At 41.6% G+C, this 20,789-nt stretch overlaps 1 protein-coding gene across 3 annotated transcripts in view; it reads left to right on the plus strand.

The window, feature by feature from the left end:
• LOC121870009 (long-chain-fatty-acid--CoA ligase ACSBG2-like) overlaps nucleotides 1-20,789 on the plus strand; it is a 32,159-nt gene that overhangs the window by 1,769 nt on the left and 9,601 nt on the right. The window contains exons 1-9 of one of the 3 annotated variants that reach the window (XM_042371714.1): nucleotides 3,671-3,707; nucleotides 11,560-11,616; nucleotides 12,394-12,569; nucleotides 13,761-13,894; nucleotides 14,121-14,284; nucleotides 14,595-14,748; nucleotides 15,387-15,628; nucleotides 16,335-16,492; nucleotides 17,299-17,405. In XM_042371714.1, the coding sequence (XP_042227648.1) occupies nucleotides 11,563-11,616; nucleotides 12,394-12,569; nucleotides 13,761-13,894; nucleotides 14,121-14,284; nucleotides 14,595-14,748; nucleotides 15,387-15,628; nucleotides 16,335-16,492; nucleotides 17,299-17,405 (1,189 nt within the window). In that variant the 5' untranslated portion in view covers nucleotides 3,671-3,707; nucleotides 11,560-11,562. Of the gene's footprint in view, nucleotides 1-3,670; nucleotides 3,708-4,056; nucleotides 4,094-11,559; nucleotides 11,617-12,393; nucleotides 12,570-13,760; nucleotides 13,895-14,120; nucleotides 14,285-14,594; nucleotides 14,749-15,386; nucleotides 15,629-16,334; nucleotides 16,493-17,298; nucleotides 17,406-20,789 lie in introns of those variants that run through there. The other 2 variants (XM_042371715.1, XM_042371716.1) reach the window with 2 other exon arrangements.

Below are 20,789 nucleotides of genomic sequence, written 5' to 3' on the forward strand. Positions count from 1 at the left end.
TTCTGTTTTGTAAATGCCTGGATGAACAAATGGTCCCCAGTGAATGGAAAGTGGCTTATGTGAGTCCTATCTTCAAGAAGGGCGATAGGCACTCCACGAACAACTATAGACCGGTGAGCCTGACCAGCATAATATGTAAAGTACTTGAGAGTATTATCAGAGATGCAGCGATGGAACATCTACTACGAAACAACCTTGTAAAAGATTGCCAACACGGTTTTATGCCGGGGCGCTCTTGCTTGACACAATTGCTCAAGGTATTGGATATTTGGACCCATATTCTAGAACGGGGTGGTAATATCGACAATATTTACCTAGATTTTGCCAAGGCTTTCGACAGTGTACCCCACGAAAGGCTGAAAATCAAACTGGAAGGGTACGGAATTCGGGGAAATGTCCTAGCGTGGATAGAAGACTTTCTACATGACCGCAAGCAATGTGTGGTGATTAATGGCACGAAATCGTCATCTGTACCTGTAACAAGTGGGGTACCGCAGGGTAGTGTATTGGGCCCGCTGTTGTTTGTTTGTTTCATAAATGATATGCCTGACGTTGTACACTCCTCCATACAAATGTTTGCCGATGACGCCAAGTTATTTCGGGAAATTAAGAACCAAGCGGACTGTGAAGAGCTGCAGAAGGACCTCTGTGGGCTCCAGGAATGGTCGAAGGAATGGCTGCTGAGATTCAATGTCACGAAGTGTAAGAGGATGCACCTGGGGCGTACCAACGGTAAGGAGGCGTACCATATGTCCCAACGGGATGAAGAAAATGTACTAGTTGAGACTGTGTGTGAGAAGGACCTAGGTGTGTATGTTGACAATGAGCTGAAGTTCTCGGGCCATTGTGAGAAGAAGGTAAATCAGGCAAATAAATTATTGGGTCTTATAAGAAGGTCGTTCAGATATCTAGACGGTCCGTCCCTCGTGACGATCTTCAGGAGTGAAGTGCTTCCCCATCTGGAGTACTGTCACCCCATCTGGTCCCCGAGATATGCTAGGGACTGTCAGTTGGTTGAAAATGTTCAAAGGAGGGCCACCAAGCTGGTGCCTGCACTTCGGCATCTCAGCTACCCTGCGAGATTGGAGCGCCTGAACTTGCCTAGCTTATACTACAGACGGGCAAGGGGGGACCTAGTTGAGGTTTATAAGCATCTCAGGGGGCACTACTCAGTTGAGTGTCCTTACTTGGAGCTGGCGGACGCTCGCCCCACAAGGGGTCACAGCTCAAGATTGAAGAAGCCGCAAGTCCGGAAAACCGTGAGGGCAAACTTTTTCGGAGTGAGGGTTGTAAACTCTTGGAACAATCTACCAGAGAGTGTTGTGACGGCACCGAGTGTGAGCTCTTTCAAGAGAAGACTTGACCAACACTGGAGCGGGTTCAGGTACATTCAGGAGCCGGTGCATGCCCAGTATTTGCCAACAGTGCGTGACAGAGACGTGACCGATCGCCCGGGCGGCTAGCGAGCCGACCTTTTGGTGAAGAATATAAAGGAAAAGAGTCGTGACCGATCGCCCAAGCGGCTAAAAAGCCGATCAGTGGCGAAGAGGATAAAAAATAAAAAAAAAATAAAAAAAAAAAAAATACTTATTGCTTCAATCAACAATTGTGGTATTGTCACTCTGCCAAATGATAGTCAGTACTGGGTATACACCAGATATCACTGGACCCTCATGTCTTACCTTACCAAGTAGCAAATTAACTCTTCACTTCTTGGTTATATCATTATACTCTCAGATTATCATTTCATGGTCACTACCAATGAATACATAGCACACTGAACAACTCGACAATTATCTCAGCATACAATACCTCCTGTTAATTCACAAGGAACAACATGGCACTGTTAACTCTCATTCAGTGGTTCAATACTTAACCTGGGATACTATATTTCTGCTAGTTATCCCCCAAACAAGATACAATAATACTTACGCCCATGTAACTGTGAGGAGTGCCCCAGGGTAACGCTGGTCTCTACAACAAATGAAGATCGCTGTTAGGGGTCAGTTGTAGACCGACACACGCTCAGGGAGTGGGCGCCTGATTTGCGGGAAACGGACTTCCCAGTTCAGTCCTGTCGAATTAACGGCATCGTCCAACCCGGTTACCGCCCCACGTTAGCCGATGAGTATTCAGCTCAACCCACTGGAGAGACGTTGAGGAAGTCACGAATGCCTAAAGGTCTAACTTCAACTATACAAAACATACGCCTGGCAACGGTTCAGACAATATCTAAATCTCTACGTTACTCGACTTAATTGGCACAGAATTCACTATGTTAACACATGAGCACTGATATTCACCAAAATTGACTAAGTTAAACTGAATTAATAGGCGGCGGGAACACACGTTAACATACCTGGAGAGACGTTGAGGAAGTCACGAATGTGTGATTCTCCCTCGTGTAGAGGTATATACGTGCATCCGCGGGGCAGCTTGGGCCTCCGTATTCATACCAGAAGGGTCGATCTTACCAACAACATAACTTCTCTATCATTTTGGATCACTGTATACTTAGTTATGAACTCCGGTGTTCTTGATCAGGGTAATTTCCTATGTCTATTCATATAATCTAATCAGAGGTTGAACTTGCCAGGAAAAGGTGGAATATACACGTCGATAACATTAATTCTGCAAGCTCAGGCCTGAGACGAAACAAGGAGCTAGTCACGGGGAGGCGCTAGATCTTGGAGATTATACCAGTTGACAGAATAGTTCAGGAGATTAATGACTTTCTCAAATAGACAACTGACACTAATTAAACTATAAACATCAGATTCTCTGATGTCGGGGCAACAAAATGATATAACTTCAGGCGCGATCAGAAACTCATGGATACCCCCACGGACGACATAAAATACGCCACTCAAGCTGGCCAACTCGACACTCACTTACTTGACACGTTATACTAACGATAAGGACAGTTGAAGGATTCTACCCCACTCACAATGGATCTTGAATGTTCCAACTGTAAACAGACATATCTAAGTTGACTCAAAACAAAGGTGTTCTCTCTCACACTCACATTCATTTTATAGAGAGGTTGGTTTCAGTAAGTCAGAGCAAATGGGATAACGGAGGACTGAGGTGTCTTGAAGTGATGAGAAAACGGACTCCTCAGATGGAGGACTCAAACGAAAGCCGAGTTACATGTTTTGTGGGCTATTGAGCGTAATATGAATCATTTGATTTTGGCGCTAACTGACGTGTAAGACCGTGGTCATTACACCTGCACTTACTACAAAGTTGGTAAGCTTGTTCCACTCGTCCACCACCCTATTTGTGAACCAGTTTCTTCCTATCTCCCTCCTAAACCTAAACTTATCCAACTTGAATCCGTTCCTCCGAGTCCTATCCTGCTCGGATATTATAAGAACTTTATCTATATCCCCTTTATTGATTCCTTTCACCCACTTAAATACTTCTATCATAAAGTTCTTATAATATCCGAGCAAGACCTGACCTAGAAACGCCACTGTGTAACGCCGCATCTGTTCAGAATGCGGAAGTTATTGCTTTCACATTTAACCTCTTTACCACTTGCATGCACTGACTCCTGACTATATCGGAACCTGCTCCAGTCTGGTCTTGAATGAGCCTACACTCGGTGCCGTCACAACTTTCTCTGCCCTCACAGTTTTCTGGACTTGTGGCTTCTTCAACCTTGAGCTGTGACTCTTTGTGGGGTGCACGTCCGCCAGCTCCAGGTATGTACAATCGACCTGAGATGTTTATACACTTCATTAGGTCGTCCCTCGCCCGTCTGTGATATAAGCTTTTACTTTTAACCTCTTCGCCACTGATCGGTTCGTTAGCCGCTTGATCAATCGGTTACGCCTCTGTTACGCACTGCAGGCAAGTACCGGTACTGAGAATGTACTTGCTCCTGAATGTACCTGAACCTGCTCCAGTGATGGTCAGTCTGGTTCTTGAAACAGCTTACACTCGGTGCCGTCACAACACGCTCTGGCAGATTGTTCCAAGAGTTCACAACTCTCACTCCGACAAAGTTTGCCCTCACAGTTTTCTGGACTTACGGCTTATTCGACCTTGAGCTGTGATCCCTTGTGGGGCGAGCGTCCGCCAGCTCCAGGTAAGGACACTAGACTGAATAATAATAATTAACGGTCTATTGAAAAAGTTCTGCAGCCCGGAGGCTGAAAATACACAATGGACATAAATGACTTATTACATACACTGACATGGGAGGGGAGGGGGAGTAACACAAATTTTCATTAGTACGGTACGGTATTTTTCCTTTGGTACGAATTACGATAAATCAATCGTGCGCTGAGGTATAAGTTAGGAAGTCACGAATGCGAAAAGGTCTAACTTCAACTATACAAAACATACGCCTGGCAACGGTTCAGACAATATCTAAATCTCTACGTTACTCGACTTAATTGGCACAGAATTCACTATGTTAACACATGAGCACTAATATTCACCAAAATTGACTAAGTTAAACTGAATTAATAGGCGGCGGGAACACACGTTAACATACCTGGAGAGACGTTGAGGAAGTCACGAATGTGTGATTCTCCCTCGTGTCGAGGTATATACGTGCACTCGCGGGGCAGCTTGGGCCTCCATATTCATACCAGAAGGGTCGATCTTACCAACAACATAACTTCTCTATCATTTTGGATCACTGTATACTTAGTTATGAACTCCGGTGTTCTTGATCAGGGTAATTTCCTATGTCTATTCATATAATCTAATCAGAGGTTGAGCTTGCCAGGAAAAGGTGGAATATACACGTCGATAACATTAATTCTGCAAGCTTAGGTCTGAGGCGAACAAGGGGCTATTCACGGGGAGGCGCTAGATCTTGGAGATTATACCAGTTGACAGAATAGTTCAGGAGATTAATGACTTTCTCAAATAGACAACTGACACTAAGAATCAGAGGATGAACAGGTGGATGTTAGAAATGAGGGAATATTCCTTTACAATTGATTATAAACCCGGTAAAGCAAATGTTGTAGCTGATGCGTTAAGTAGACCCGTGAGAGTAGTAAGGGAAGGGCGGCTGAAAGACCTAGTCGATCAATTTCCTACGCTAGAGGGCTTAACACCGGCCGAGCTTGGACTAGAACAACAGAAAGAACCACGGTGGAAAGAGCTCTTGCAGTATTTGACTGGGGAAAAGTTACCGAGGCACAGATACCCTAAGACCACCATTGATAAGTTTGAAGTGATGGATGGGGTTTTATATCTAGTGAAAGAACAGATTGACAAAGCATTACTCTATTGCTTGGTAGTACCTGATCATTTACGTGAAGCCGCCTTAAAATTAGTACACAATAGTGCAAAGTCAGGTCACTTGGGGCAGTGGAAAACCATTGCCAAGACAGAAAGTCTATTCTACTGGCCAAACTACCGTAAGGATTGTATTGACTTTGTGAAATCATGTGAAAGCTGTCAGAAGTTCAAGGGGACTAGGGGTCTTACCCAGAAATGGCAGGCCTTACCGGTAGTTTCCAAGCCTCTCGAGCGAGTTTCTGTCGACCTGACTGACATGCATGCGGGGGTCAATGAGTACCGTTATGTGTTGACGGTCCTCGATCATTACTCTAGGTTTGTTAACTTCTACCCCCTTCGAACTAAAGCGACCCAAGAAGTTACCCGAGAATTTGAGAAATTCACTAATGTATTTGGCAGCCCGAAGACGGTGATTGCCGATAATGGAGGGGAATTTACAGCAGCCCACTTTAAGAGTTTTTGTAGAAGGAGCAATATTAGTTCATATTTCACTTTGCCATACCACTATTAAGTCAGTTTAACTTAGTCAATTTTGGTGAATATCAGTGCTCATGTGTTAACATAGTGAATTCTGTGCCAATTAAGTCGAGTAACGTAGAGATTTAGATATTGTCTGAACCGTTGCCAGGCGTATGTTTTGTATAGTTGAAGTTAGACCTTTAGGCATTCGTGACTTCCTCAACGTCTCTCCAGTGGGTTGAGCTGAATACTCATCGGCTAACGTGGGGCGGTAACCGGGTTGGACGATGCCGTTAATTCGACAGGACTGAACTGGGAAGTCCGTTTCCTGCAAATCAGGCGCCCACTCCCTGAGCGTGTGTCGGTCTACAACTGACCCCTAACAGCGATCTTCATTTGTTGTAGAGACCAGCGTTACCCTGGGGCACTCCTCACAGTTACATGGGCGTAAGTATTATTGTATCTTGTTTGGGGGATACCTAGCAGAAATATAGTATCCCAGGTTAAGTATTGAACCACTGAATGAGAGTTAAAAGTGCCATGTTGTTCCTTGTGAATTAACAGGAGGTATTGTATGTTGAGATAATTGTGGAGTGGTTCAGTGTGCTATGTATTCATTGGTAGTGACCATGAAATGATAATCTGAGAGTATAATGATATAACCAAGAAGTGAAGAGTTAATTTGCTACTTAGTAAGGCAAGACCTGAGGGTCCAGTGATATCTGGTGTATACCCAGTACTGACTATCATGTGGCAGAGTGACAATATCACAATTGTCGATTGAAGTAATAAGAATTTGGAGGTATTTAATGAGGTAATAAGTTCTTGAAGTGTTTGATGACTTAAGAAATAAAGTGCAGTTCTGTTTTGTCTGAGTGAATCTAAGATGCATCTTATCCAATCACTGTGTTAATAAATATTGAATTAGTAATCTACGTCTACGAGTATCACCACTCTATCCTTTCCCACATTGGTTCTCAGAAAATAACTAACTCACGTGCCTAGAAGCTCGCTACCTAACAGTTAACTAAGAGATGTTATATTCTAGAAAAATCCTGGGTGGTGGCAGGCTACTGTTGTAAGTATAATAAGTGTGGTAATAACAAAGACATGGTTTCCCAGGTTAATCCATGGTTTAGAATATAACTAGAACCAACTATATGGAAGAGATCATAATATATGACAGGAAATGAAAAGAAAGAACATTGACTTGGAAAACATAAGCAGAGAAGCATAAGAGTTACTTATATAAGAATATATAAGAATATAAGGTATATAGAGATAAAGAATATATAAGAATATAGAAGAATAAGGATATATATGTAAAGAATTGAAGAAGGATAAGTATATAAAACAGGATACTCATTGGAAAGAATGCTACAGAGCAAATAAGTATATGAATAAATAGAATACTAACAACAAAATAATATCTGTATGGTAAATTATTAAAAAGAGAAAACTCGGCCCGTTACAGCTCTAGCTCGAGGGAACAGGGGGGGAGGAGGCTAAGCTAGCTAGCAAGGGGTTGTTAGTTATTGTGTTAGTTGGAGAGGTCTACTAGGTCCTTGTGTAACTAGTAGAATACTCTCATCTTTTGATTACTGTTTAGTGTACAATAATTCTGGCTCTTGAGGGTTATGGAGAAGGCTTTTTGGCCACCAGTTGTGTGATCTTGTGGTGTCCTCTGTTTTAGTCGATTATATATTTCGTCTTCCATGACTTCTAGTTTGTGCCATACTGCCTGTGCTTGGCTGTATGTTCTTATGTTCAGTGGTAAAATGTTGTAATTTTCGTGAAGCTCTTTAATTTTGGTTGTGTATGGGGGACGTTGTTTGGAGGCTCTGCGGATGGCTTTGTTTTGTGTTACTTTTACTTTTATCCTCTTCGCCACTGATCGGCTTGTTAGCCGCCCGGGAGATCGGTCACGTCTCTGTCACGCACTGTTGGCAAGTACTGGGCATGCACCGGCTCCTGAATGTACCTGAACCCGCTCCAGTGTTGGTCAAGTCTTCTCTTGAAAGAGCTCACACTCGGTGCCGTCACAACACTTTCTGGTAGATTGTTCCAAGAGTTTACAACCCTCACTCCGAAAAAGTTTGCCCTCACGGTTTTGCCTGGAGTTTTAATTGGTTGGTAAGGCTGATCGTGTTTAATGGTATTGGCGGGTATTCAAGATGGGGGCGTACAAGTGCTTTAAATAGGTGTAGTTGTATTTTCTCTTCCATTTGGCCGAATCTTCTTAATTTGGTAAGCTGTATTTGGGCTAGTCTATTGCGCTCTGTTATGTGTTTATTTATTCCGGTTCTTGTTATTGTTAGCCTCAGTATTTTTTCTTCGTTTGAGTATTGTATTTCTTCGTTGTTTACTGTGATTGGTGCTGGGTTTATCCTTGAAATGTGTATGATTTTTAGTTTCTGTGTATTAGTTTTTATTTTCCATTTCTTCTCGTAATTATTTATTTGTATTATGGCGCGAGCTGTTTTTAATGCCATCATCTGTTTGGCCTTGCCTGGATGGCGGATGATCTGGGTGACATCATCAGCATATGCGATGTATTCACCGTGAATTGGTGGCGGTATGTCTGAGGTGTAAATTGTATAAAGAGTTGGGGATAAATTACTTCCTTGTGGTACTCCACTATAAAGTCTGAAGCTTGGGCCTTTGTCATTGCCTATTATAATGTGTGCTTCTCTATTGTCTAAGAAATTACACAGTAGAGAAGTGAAGTTGTTAGGGAGTTCTTGATTGGTTATTTTATATTTAAGTCCCAAGTGCCAGACCTTATCGAACGCTTTTGCCACGTCCCTTAATACTATGTTGCACTGTTCTCTATTATGCATTGCGTTTGCAATACTTTCGTATATAAGGGCTATGGCTGTGTTTGTTCCTCTGTGTTTCCTGAATCCGTGTTGTCGAGGGTTGTATTTGTATTCCAGTTCCAGGTGTGTTCTTAATCGTTGGTTAATTATTTTTTCCAAAAATTTTCCCGGTGTTTCTAAGAGACAGATTGGTCTGTAGTTTTCTACTGCTGTGGGGGCTTTTCCCGGTTTTGGTATCAGTCTGATAATTGCTGTCTTGAATTTCTTTGGGTAGTAGCCTGAAGCTATGGATGCATTGAATATATTTCTTCGTAGAAGTACCATGTTGCTTGGTAATTGCTGTAAGATGAGTTTATTTATTTTACTGACTCCAGGAGCCTTGTTCTTAAAACTATTGATTGTTCTTACTATTTCGTCCACCGTGATTGGTTTTAGTGGGGACATGTCATCCAGTGCATTCAGGTCGATCGTGGGTCTCGGTTGCCAAATATGGGTTATTTGCGACATATGGTTGGATACTTCCCTCTCTGTGGTCATGCAAAAGTTTAAGTTTTCTTCGTTGGTGATTTGAAAAATTTTACTCCAGAAAGATCTAAATTCCGGTTCTTGCTCGGTTGGTTCTGTTAATTTGACTTGATTACTATTTATTATATAGTTTGACTCGTTGCTTGAGGTTCCCATTAAGTGCTTTATTTTCTGCCAGAACTGGTTCGGTTTATGGTAATTTCCTTCCGTTTCTGAAATCAGCTTCTGCCAGTTCCTGTTGTATGCTTCTTTTGAGATGTTTTTTAGCTGTTCGTGTATTATGTTGTATATGTTTCTGCGTTCTGGTGTCCATCCTTGCTGTGTGATTAGTTTAATTAGGTTGCTAAATTGTGTCTGTATGATTCTTGATTGGTGTGAGTATTGAGGGTGTGGTAATGTTCGGTAAGTGGTCTTGGGTATGTTGTGTTCCATGGCCTGGCTGACGTGCTCATACCATATATCTAGTGATTGGTCTGATAGAGAAGTATGCCCGTTGTGTAATTGTATGGGTTGTGGGTTATTTAATTCTTGTTTGAGGTTTTCCCAGTGTAAGGGCGGAAACGATCTTCCTGCTCGTTACCGCGGCTAACTCTCTCGTTTGCTGGTGCGGATGACACTTGGGGCGGTTGGACAGAGGTGAGAATGGCAGCAACTATCTGGGTCATTGCCAGATTCAACCCAGCCGCCATACAGTCACGATCTAGCTACCCCACTGTTAGTCAAATTCTGGCTGTGAACTCATCATAGGTCCTAGACTCGTGGGCTGTGTCCCCAGACCTTCACCTATCGACTGTCAATTCTCCGGTCATCTACCACTACCATACCACGACCCTCAGTTCACCTCATTCTGCCATTTCAAGAGTTGCTGGAGTGTGGAGTTGAATGGACGCTTCCCTACCCTGAGTGTGGATCACCGTGTTCCAGTGTAGTGGATTTCTCCCTACAAACGCTGTTTGTCGCTGAGTAGCCGACCCCGCGAATTTCACAGTGTGTGCCTCGTGGTCTAGGTCAACCAGCGCTGCCTTACATGACGGAGGTCAACTACTAAGCCACGCCTACCTTCGCTATTTAAGACCTGACCTCATGGTGACCTCTCTCTTCTTCTAGCTACACCGCCTCCTCCTCCTCCGCTGCCTGGCGGCCCTCGCTCCCGCCGGCGAGCATGGCGACCCACAAGCTGTCCTCCTCTGAGCATCCTCACCAACCAGCTCTCTCTTTCTACCTACACCAACCAGCAAGCAACACCTCCTCCTCTGCCGCTGCCTGGCGGCCCTCGCTCCCGCCAGCAAGCATGGCAACCCACAAGCTGTCCTCCTCTGAGCATCCTCACCAACCAGCTCTCTCTACATCACGCTTGTAACCACGCTGCCACTTCCCAGCACTAGCTGCATTGTACATTCAATATAACATGTATACAGAGAGCACATTGTGAGTTTCCTTTCTCCAACCATCCTGAGTGTGAACCCAAACATAACGTACCCCACAAATGGTGACCCCCGGAGATTTGCACTCACACAGGATGGAGGAGAAACAGATCACGCTCCCAGTCTTCAAGCAACATGGAAGACTGGCTTATCCACCCAGAAGCAGCTCTCATCGGCTCTACAGCTACTGTCTCTAAACCGCAGGTTAGACACCCTAGAGCAGCACTGCTTCTCTAAGCAGACACCAGCTCCTCTTCCTGCCCCAAGCACCACGTCCTACCGACCCCAGCACACCCGTCCTGCCTCAGACGCCGCCACTGGCCCAGCAGTACCCCCTGCCGCTCCTCCTGATGCAGCCCCTGCTCCCGACACGGCCCATGCGCCTGAGTGCGGACCCACACACCCCTCTTTTCTCCCTCAGGTCCTCCCTGCTACTGTCCTGCACCCTGCTGCTGTCGTGGACCCAGCTGCTGTCACGAGCCCTCATCCACTTCTGCTGACGCAGCCCCTGCTCCTGACCCAGGCCCACACACCCCAGCAAGTGCATCTGACGACTCTGTACCTGCCGTGAGGGAAGCGGCGGAGGAGGTGGTGTAGCTTGCTGCGGCTGTAGCTAGAAGAAGAGAGAGGTCACCACGAGGTCGGGTCTTAAATAGCGGGGGTAGGCGTGGCTTAGTAGTTGACCTCCGTAATGCATGGCGGTGCTGGTTGACCCAGACCAAGAGGCATACACTGGGGAATTCGCGGGGTCAGCTACTCAGCGACAAACAGCGTTTGTAGGGGAGAAATCCACTACAAAGTCAAAGCTAGGTCCTCGGCACTCACTGACTGGCACATGAAGCTCTCCCTATGGTTAGTCACTTCACTCCAATAAATATATATTGCTTCTAAGGCCTTTCTCCTCCCCTTATTTAATCCTTTAAATATAATTGTGGCATTCTTCCACTTTGGCACTCGAATAAGACTCACGTACTTCACTAATTGATGCCTCTGTGTTTATGTACAGTATTGTACTTCAAGTATTATAAACAAATTGTGTGACTGTCCATGTTAATCTCTTTTAACAGAATATGGACGAAGAATCCAGTGCAGAACGAGTGGAATTTAGAAATGGCCCTGACCAGGTAAAGCCTTGTTTTACCTGTATTAGTAATTACTGAAATGGATAATGACTAATACATTGTACAGTACCTGAAGTTGTATAGAATAAGAACCTGAGGATAGTGTATTTAAGAGGATCCATTGGGAGTAATAGAAACTGAATAAGCTTGCTTATGCTCTACAGTACAGTAATCACCTTTAGTATTCAACATGTTCACCATTACTGTCATTGCATTTTTATAATCTGGTACAGTACAGTACAATACAGTATGTAAATTCATTAGTGATGAGCTCCAAGGAATCTGCAGTTATTTGACAACAAGCTTCAGTAATTTGGTTTTCAAGTTTGTTCTCAAATTTTGGTTGGCAGATGTTAGGTACAGTAGTGTGAAGTGACATCTTGTGACCTTGTTTTAGCACAGATCACCACAGCAGAACACGCATGTTACAGTACAGCACTCACATTGAATGACAGTGAATGGAGAATTTGTTCAGTATTCTTTTGATTCCAGCTGCTCTGTCATGTACGTAGCAGGAAAAGGCCCGTAAGAGTGAAAAAATTAGATTTGTTTTATTTATCGTTTCACCATTTATCAGCTTTCTAGCCATTCAGGAGGTCAGGCTATCCAGTGTTAGTACAGGAGGAAACCGGAGTGCCTGGAGAAAACCTGTAGTGTAGTGTTTGGCTAAGCGGGACTTGAACACTTGACATACTGTATTGGTGAGAGAAACTGTACGTGTGCCACATGAAGTACGGTATATTTATTAATTGTATGTCCCCTGTATTTTGCTTTTTAAAGATACTTCCTGCATCATCCTTCAAAACGAGTGATGCAGATGGTGCAGTTCAGCTTTACATAACTGAAGAGGGTGTAACAGCAGACCAACCCATTTCCATTCATACCATGTTAAAGGCAAATGCTGAAGAGTATCCAAAACATCCTGCACTGGCTGTTAAGAAGAATGGAATATGGAAGTACGTAGTTGTTTATATTATGTGGTCTCGGGCACTTGTTTAAAGGGACAAAGTGCTGTTTATGGTGATAATGCCTACTTGGGATATTTGTTGGTCTTTATTTAGTGATGGAAGTTTGATAGTCTCCCCCCTTAATTTTTTTTGATTACTCCCTCTTGGTAGTGTTAAGTATAAGTGTTGATGCCTACTTAATTGAGTACGGTACTCTATGTTACTAAAACGTCTCCTATAAATGAGTTAAGTTTTAGTTTTCATTTAAAAGAAAATTATTTCCTCGATTTCTTTAATATTTTGATACTATACTGTATTGAGTGAAACTTACAAAAAGAGCATTATATCAGTTAGGCTGGTAAACAAAACAACCAAACTGGTTATCTGTCAGACGTAATGCTGACATGTGTATTAAGACAGTGCCTCAGCGGCCATATATTCACAATAATATTTCACACACTTAAAGACTAAGCTTGACGAGGCATTTGAGTGTCTGTGGTGAGTGAAACAATGTCTGTACTCACGTATGATCACTTTTGCCTCAACACAGATCCCACTATGTACACTGATGCCCAGCCCACGACTCGAACCTTGAACCAGGGGCGCGGCCACACCCGTACCCTCTCCCCGAGCCTCACGGGGAGTGGGAGTCGGTTTAGAATTTTCTCATTATTTAATATGTGCTACCCCCAGGCTGTAATGTGCTCTAAAGGTTGGCCGCAGGCATTAGACTGGGTAAGGAGCTGGGCGAGATGATGTTATCACTGACAACTTGTCAGGCATTTCACCCCAGTTGTTGCAAACAGTCCCATGCCAAACTAACACATAGTACAGTACCTGTACAGTACAGTACAGTATAAACTGCCAACACCCTGGTGTGCACGACTCCAAACTGCCCTGCTAGGCCTAGTGCCGCACTGCCTCCTCACTCCCTGGGGTGAGTTGGCCTTACTGTTAGCACATACGGCAGTAACACACTACCCGGTATTTTCAATAATACTTTATATTGAATATTTGGTGGTGGGGGCCTTACACATATTTGGTTCAGATATATCTAGACAAGTGTTTACTCCTAGAGTGTACTTTGGGAGTGCATGTAATAGTTGAAGATCTTACCAAGTTAAACCATTTGCCACTTATAGCTGAAAGCATTTTGCAAGACAGAGTTTAGCTAGTTATTTTATGTACCTGTATTTCCAGGTACTGGACCTACAAAGAGTATTTTGATGAATCCAGGACGGTCGCTAAGGCTTTTATTAGGCTCGGACTGGAAAGATTCCACGGAGTTTGCATTATGGGATTTAACTCTCCAGAATGGATGCTTGCTAACTTTGGTGAGTGTTGTTTAGTATTTGTGTGTGTGTGTTATTAGCCACAGTGTGTCTTCCATTAACAGTCCTCATATCACACACAGGTTGAGATAGAACTTGTTCAGTATACAGTACAGAATATATTTTCATTGTCTAGTTATCAAACAAATTTACGTCATCCTTTCTCAATTACCATTGTATTGTTATAAATTTAAGTATTACATTTTAATTACCATTGTTTTTCATACAGGTGCCATTTTTGCCGGCGGGATTTGTGTCGGCTCATACACCACCAATTCACCAAAAGTCTGTAGACACATCTTAGATGACTGCCAAGCACAACTAGTTGTTGTAGAAAATGAAGTGTGTCTCAATAAGATCCTGGCAGTTAAACAATTTCTTCCTCACATCAAAGTGGGTACAGTACAGTATAGGCATCTTATATTTTATGTCTTAGTAAGAGTAAGAAGCATAAGATGTGGATAATATAGTTAGGTTAGGTTGGTTTAAAGTAGGTTAGGTTAGGCTGGTTTAAAGAGGGTTAGGTGAGCTAAAGCTAGTTTAAGTTATGTTACTTTAGGTAACATTCAGGGAGGTTAAAACAGGTTACATTGGTGAAGGTTAGGTTACTTTAAGTTTAAAAAATGTTAGGCTACTGTAAGGTAAGTTAGGTTAGATATAAAAAAAAACTACTGTAATCTGAAATTAATGCACCATGTTTCAGGCAATCATCCAGTGGTCAGGCGTCCCAAGTGCTGCTGGTGTGTTATCCTGGGCTGAGCTTATGGCTATTGGTTTGGCTGAGAAAGATACTGAATTAAATGAACGACTTTCTCTGTCTGCAATCAATCAGTGCTGTACAGTGATCTTTACATCAGGTACAATTTTCTAATTGTCCAATGCACTCATAATTGATATTATTTAATGTTTTTTTGCTTTTCATATGTGGTTGAATTTTTTTTTAAATTAGAAAAATAGGACTTATTATGCATTTAGAAGGGGTTGTTATAAATACAGTATATACACAGGTAGAAGAGATGCAGTCTCTGAGTTGTATTTTAAAAATGTTGGAATTAGAAACTAATTTATAAGCTAGTTGCTTCTGTTGAGATTGAAACTTACTATACTGTATGATGCTCAAGTACATGTACTGCACATTGCTCAGTAATGCTCAAGACTTAGAGAAAGACCTCATTAATATAGTGCATATTGTGGGCAGGCCCTGAGTAGGGTGTGAGTTTAGCAGCATCATAGCCATAGTTTACAGTTAGCCAACCATTCAGGAAAGGCTTTCTCCCCTTTTGTAGTCCTCAAGCAAGAGGCAGCTTCTACCCTTGGGTACATGCCTGAGTCAAAAGATTTCATTAGAAAACCTGTAACATACATACAACACTTAGTGGTATGTTGACTGTCTTCAAGAAATCATTCATTATAAAAACAACTGACTCCTCCAAAGAAGTCATGTGCTAGCAAGATCATAATACAGTAGACTAATTTCAGGTATCTTTTATTGTAGGCACAACTGGTCCTCCAAAAGGAGTCATGTGCTCACAAGATCATATGACCTGGGTAGCAAAGCAGTTCATGGTGAATATGCCACATCTTCAAACTGCCTATGAAGTTATTGTATCATACCTCCCAATGAGTCATCTTGCTGCTCAGATGCTTGACATATATATGGCCTGTTCATTTACTGGTACAGTCTACTTTGCACAGCCTGATGCTTTGAAAGGAACACTTCTACACACATTAATTGAGGTGAGATTCTAACTGAGTTTGTTTACAACCAAACACCCACCCAAAGTGACTCGCATACTTTACTATGCCCCCCTATGTCTATTACAGTATTTGAAAACATGGGAAACCTTGTGACATTTGTGTTTGGCCTGATTAATAAGTTATGCCTTCCTGTCACAGCCAAGTTCCTTGGAGGTCTCCTTATTGCTTTCTACTCACATGGTGACTGTTGTTTGTACCGACCTTTTTCTGGGGTATGTTTATGAAAGGAAGACATAACTAATCAATAGATCAGCCTCAGCCAATAATGTTGAAGGGTTTCCAAGGTTATTGCCTCACACACTTAGCATACGATAGTACTGTACACAAGTTGCTTAGTTTAGATTTGGTCGTAATGGCGTTTCAAAATTAACTGCCCAGTTATTATATACAGAGGGTCCTTGTAATATATATTGGGTGTACAGTATAAAAAAAAGTTTACATAAATAAAAATTTCATAAAATTAATAACTATTTAAATATACAAAATAAGGATGCATTCTACGGTCCATCTTTCCAGCCCCAGACCCATTTCTACCACTGTTTCATGATATTGAGATAATAGTTACCTAATAAAACAATATGACGATAGTATCCCATTTAGACATGTGTGTGTGTGTGTGCATGCGTGCTATCTTCATTTAAACATGTTATCTTCATAAAGTATTGTACAGTATATGGTAAACCAGGTCCAACCAACTTCGGTCCTGGGTGTACCTAGAGTGTGGGAGAAGATGTATGAGAAGATGCAAGAGGCGGGAGCTTCAGCAGGAGGAATAAAGAAGACTCTTGGATCGTGGGCTAAGTATCATGGACTAAACTACTATAAAGCTTTATTTAATAATAGGTAAATAATATTTTTTTATCATTATCTTTATCCATGTTTTGTAATTATCCCCCCACTGCTCAGCTGATGGACACTATGGTACTGTGAGATGTAGTTACAGTACAGTACAATATGACAGCTAGATCTGAGACAAGGTTGATACTGGTAGGTCATGTTTGGAATTCTTTTAATCTGATTCACCAACCCCATTTGAGGCAAAATGCTGGTATTTTATTGTTTGTTTTAATGAGTACTATAGCCCAGATGGGAACATTACATTTTGAACCCAATATATGTCAATTTAAAACCATATTTACTCAGGGTTGGGGAAGTGTCATTTGGCATAGTTTGTCTTCCACTGGTCACTCATCATATCCAGGCCCTGGACATAGCTAAGAATTCTCTTCTCTGTGTTCTCTACTTGAATAATTGTGGAAAGGTGTAGACAGGAAGTTGCTTGTTAGTTATTTTACTGTGTTTAATGAGCAACATTAAGAAAAGGAAATCATGGTGCAAAAAAGATATACAGTATTCTGTTTAGCTGAAAACTAAAGGCCATCAATAACCCAGTTAGGCTGCAGCCACCAAGGTCAGTGGATGGAGTACAGTGGCCATGTTGCAGATCAAATGATCTACCTTCTTATTGGGTTGAAATTTGGATTGTGTTAAAAGTGATAGCCTTGACTGTATCTCGTGTATCTTTACAATACAGTATGTGTAGATATTCTCATATAAGATACTTTTATAACCAGTTTTCATGTACCTGTATTATGAAAAATGGTAATGTAATGGTTTAGCAGTACTGTACAGTGCAATATTTTTTGCAGGCCACTGTCATGGTATGAAAGTAATGCTAACTCTCTTGCCAAAAGGGTAGTTCTCAACAAAGTGAAGACAGCACTTGGCCTGAGCCGAGCACATTTCTTATGTTCAGGTTAGTGATTATAAAACTGATCATTAGGCATCCCAATCTTAGCAGTTTTTTGCTTTATACAATAGTCAATTTTTGTTTGCTTGTTTCTGGTCGATATCTCAAGGTTAATTTTTTTAGACTCACTCTACACTTAAAATAACAATGCATCTGCACAATGTAGTGTGTGTGTGTGTGTGTGTGTGTATTTTCTGATGATGTAGCCCCTACATGTCCATATTGGTGTAAGTTTCTTTGTGTTTTTGGAGGCTCATTGTTTCTGTACTGTATCTTGACAATGTTTTAACTGATTTGTTGTAGATACAGTACAGTACAGTACAGCACAGTGTGATCTCATGTTCTGAGTATTTTTGTGTTGTGATCTGAGGAAATTGTTGACTACGGTCATTTATTTGTGGTGTTAAGGTTTTATAATTTGTAAGTCTTCATATCCAGTCATATTTATACAAAGTCTCATACGATTTACTTCATATATTAAAATGTAAGTGCTTTAGAATCTTGCAGTGCAGCAATTATTTTGATGTGGTGTTGTTCTCAGGTAATATTGTTAAGGAACTACTTTTCTGAGTTAGGGATCAGGTCTTGATGATGGCTGATCAATATCTTTATTGATTCTCTACAGATGAAACTCATTGGCTTAGTATTGTTTTGGGATGATGGTGATCCACGATAGCAATTTTACAATTTTCCTTTTGCTCATTGATTCATCAAAAGAGCTAACAATGTTTAGTTTAGTTTATTTATAGTTTCATGAGAATTACATAGATGCAATTACCTGTATGAGGGCCTGTTGTACAGTACAGTAAAGTATTACTGTATTATCCCAGTTTTATCATGAATTTTATTTACTTGTACAGTTGTACAGTACTAATATATATATGCAAGTAAATCACTGTAGGTGTGCGTGATCCAGGTATATGGTGATAACCACAAGGAAAAAGAAAACACGAAGTTCCCAAGCGCTTTCGTGTAATTCACATCTTCAGGGGTGAGTACAAACTAAAGTAGAAAAGCAGAACAAGTTATATATACAGAGGAGGGTGAGATCAAGTCCACAGAGGTCAAGTATAGGTAATGACCCTACTAATCTTCACAAAAGCACCGCAGCGGTCCGTAGTCAGGTCAGAAGGAAAACTGACCCAACCTTCTCACCTGGTTACAAATCTTCTTAATTACAAAATTGTCCAATTTGTACATGCCATTACTCAAATTCATGTTAACGGATTCGGTATGTTTAATGAGACTAGATTCTATAATGTTCCTACTGTTCATACATTCATTATTATTCTGCCCACCATAATAGAGTCAAACAATCAGTATTTTCAACAATGTTTTTACATGCTTTGAGAATTTGCAGCCCGGAATTCATTGATGAGGAATATAAATATATCTATAATATTGGCTCAAACCTTAAATACCCTAGATCTTTCATAGACAAATGCCTGAACATTACTAAGAAATCTTTTTATAGAACTGATCCCAAGCCCACCCATGACCATAAGAATCTCTTAGTATTACCATTTCACAAAAATTTCTCTCAAATTCCTTTACAACTAAAAACCTAGACTGTCAATGTGGCATTTAAAAACTCATGCACTGTTAAACAAATGTTAATCAAGAACTCCCCCAACAATACAGGTGGCTGCATTTATAAAGTCCCTTGCAAGGAATGTAATATGTTTTACTTAGACCAGACAGGTAAAGATCTTGTAACTAGACTTAAACAACATAAATATAGTGTTAGGACAGGCCAGGAATCCAATGTTTTGTTTGTTCATTTGAGGGATAATAGACATTGCATTGACTGGGATAATGCCTCCTCAATATTACCTTGTAATTCAATTGACAGTAGGAACATTATAGAATCTAGTCTCATTAAACATACCGAATCCGTTAACATGAATTTGAGTAATGGTATGTACAAATTGGACAATTTTGTAATTAAGAAGATTTGTAACCAGGTGAGAAGGTTGGGTCAGTTTTCCCTCTGACCTGACTACGGACCGCTGCGGTGCTTTTGTGAAGATTAGTAGGGTCATTATCTATACTTGACTTCTGTGGACTTGATCTCACCCTCCTCTGTATATATAACTTGTTCTGCTTTTCTACTTTAGTCTGTACTCACCCCTGAAGATGTGAATTACACGAAAGCGCTTGGGAACTTCGTGGTTTCTTTTCCCTTGTGGTTATCAGCATATACCTGGATCACGCGCACCTACAGTGATTTATTTGCATATATATATATATATTGTATATACTGTATATACTGTATAATGTACAGTATAATACTGGTAGAATAAAGAAAGACACAGTAAACACTCACCCTCTCCATGTGTTGCTGTTGACTGCTGTTTAAGAAGGTTGCAATGACGAGCACCGGGGCAAGAGTGGGAGTCTCCTACACTCGGTTAGAGGACGAAGGTGGTGTCTGTTGAGGTGATGATGGAACATCTTCAATATCTTCCTGCACCTCACCACCCTCTATGAGCTGGACAACTTCAGGGTCACTGCAAAAATCTTCCCCAGATGTCACTGTTTCTGGGGTAAGGCTAGGGCACTTGTTGAAGGCTGGGGCTCATTGCTGATGCTCCACCTGGTAGATCTTTGAAGTATTCCTTCTTAAGGATAAATCATTGGTCTTTGTTAACATCACTGGGTATGATGAGATGCTCTTCATGCATAAAATGCTGTCCAGGACAAAGTTGTCAAACTAATAATATAAAAACTGCTGTAAATACTTGTTATACATGTATATTGCTACAGTAAGCCATCTCAATAACAAGACTGCTCAATACAGTAAGTCCTCGTTTAACATTGCCCTCGACAACGTCGTTTTGTTATAATGTTGCTACTCTTTAGATACCCACGATTTGGACATCCCGCCAATTTGGTAGTATGTCGTCACACACTATTTTGTACGGCGCATCACCCTCTTTCACCCAGTCAGAGCGGGAGGAGGAGCCACCCTCCAGGTCTCAGTGACGAGCTGCCCTCCTCCTCTCCCGCCCTCCTTCTCTCCTACCCTCCTCCTTTCTACTACCCCCACACACTCGCTCCACCTCCGCCCATCAGTGAGTACAATACAAAATTATTTAGTTTATTTATCTCTTTGGATGTATAATACTGTATACAGTAAACTATTTTCTATAAAAATTCCATTGAATTTATGTATATGTAATGTATTTTATGGGGCAAAGGGAGGCTGGGGAATGTAACTCCCATATTTTTGTCTATTTCTCATGGGGAAAATTTATTCCGTTAACGTCGCGGTTTTCAGGAACGGAACCACAACGTTAAGCGAGGACTTACTGTACCGGAAATTCCCAGTAACAGACGTCTTTATGTCCGGATGTTTGGGAACATTGTCTGCTGTTAACTAGACTCAGC

Source organism: Homarus americanus, unplaced genomic scaffold (genome assembly GCF_018991925.1).
Source record: "Homarus americanus isolate GMGI-L3 unplaced genomic scaffold, GMGI_Hamer_2.0 scaffold14467, whole genome shotgun sequence".
Lineage (NCBI taxonomy): Eukaryota > Metazoa > Arthropoda > Malacostraca > Decapoda > Nephropidae > Homarus > Homarus americanus.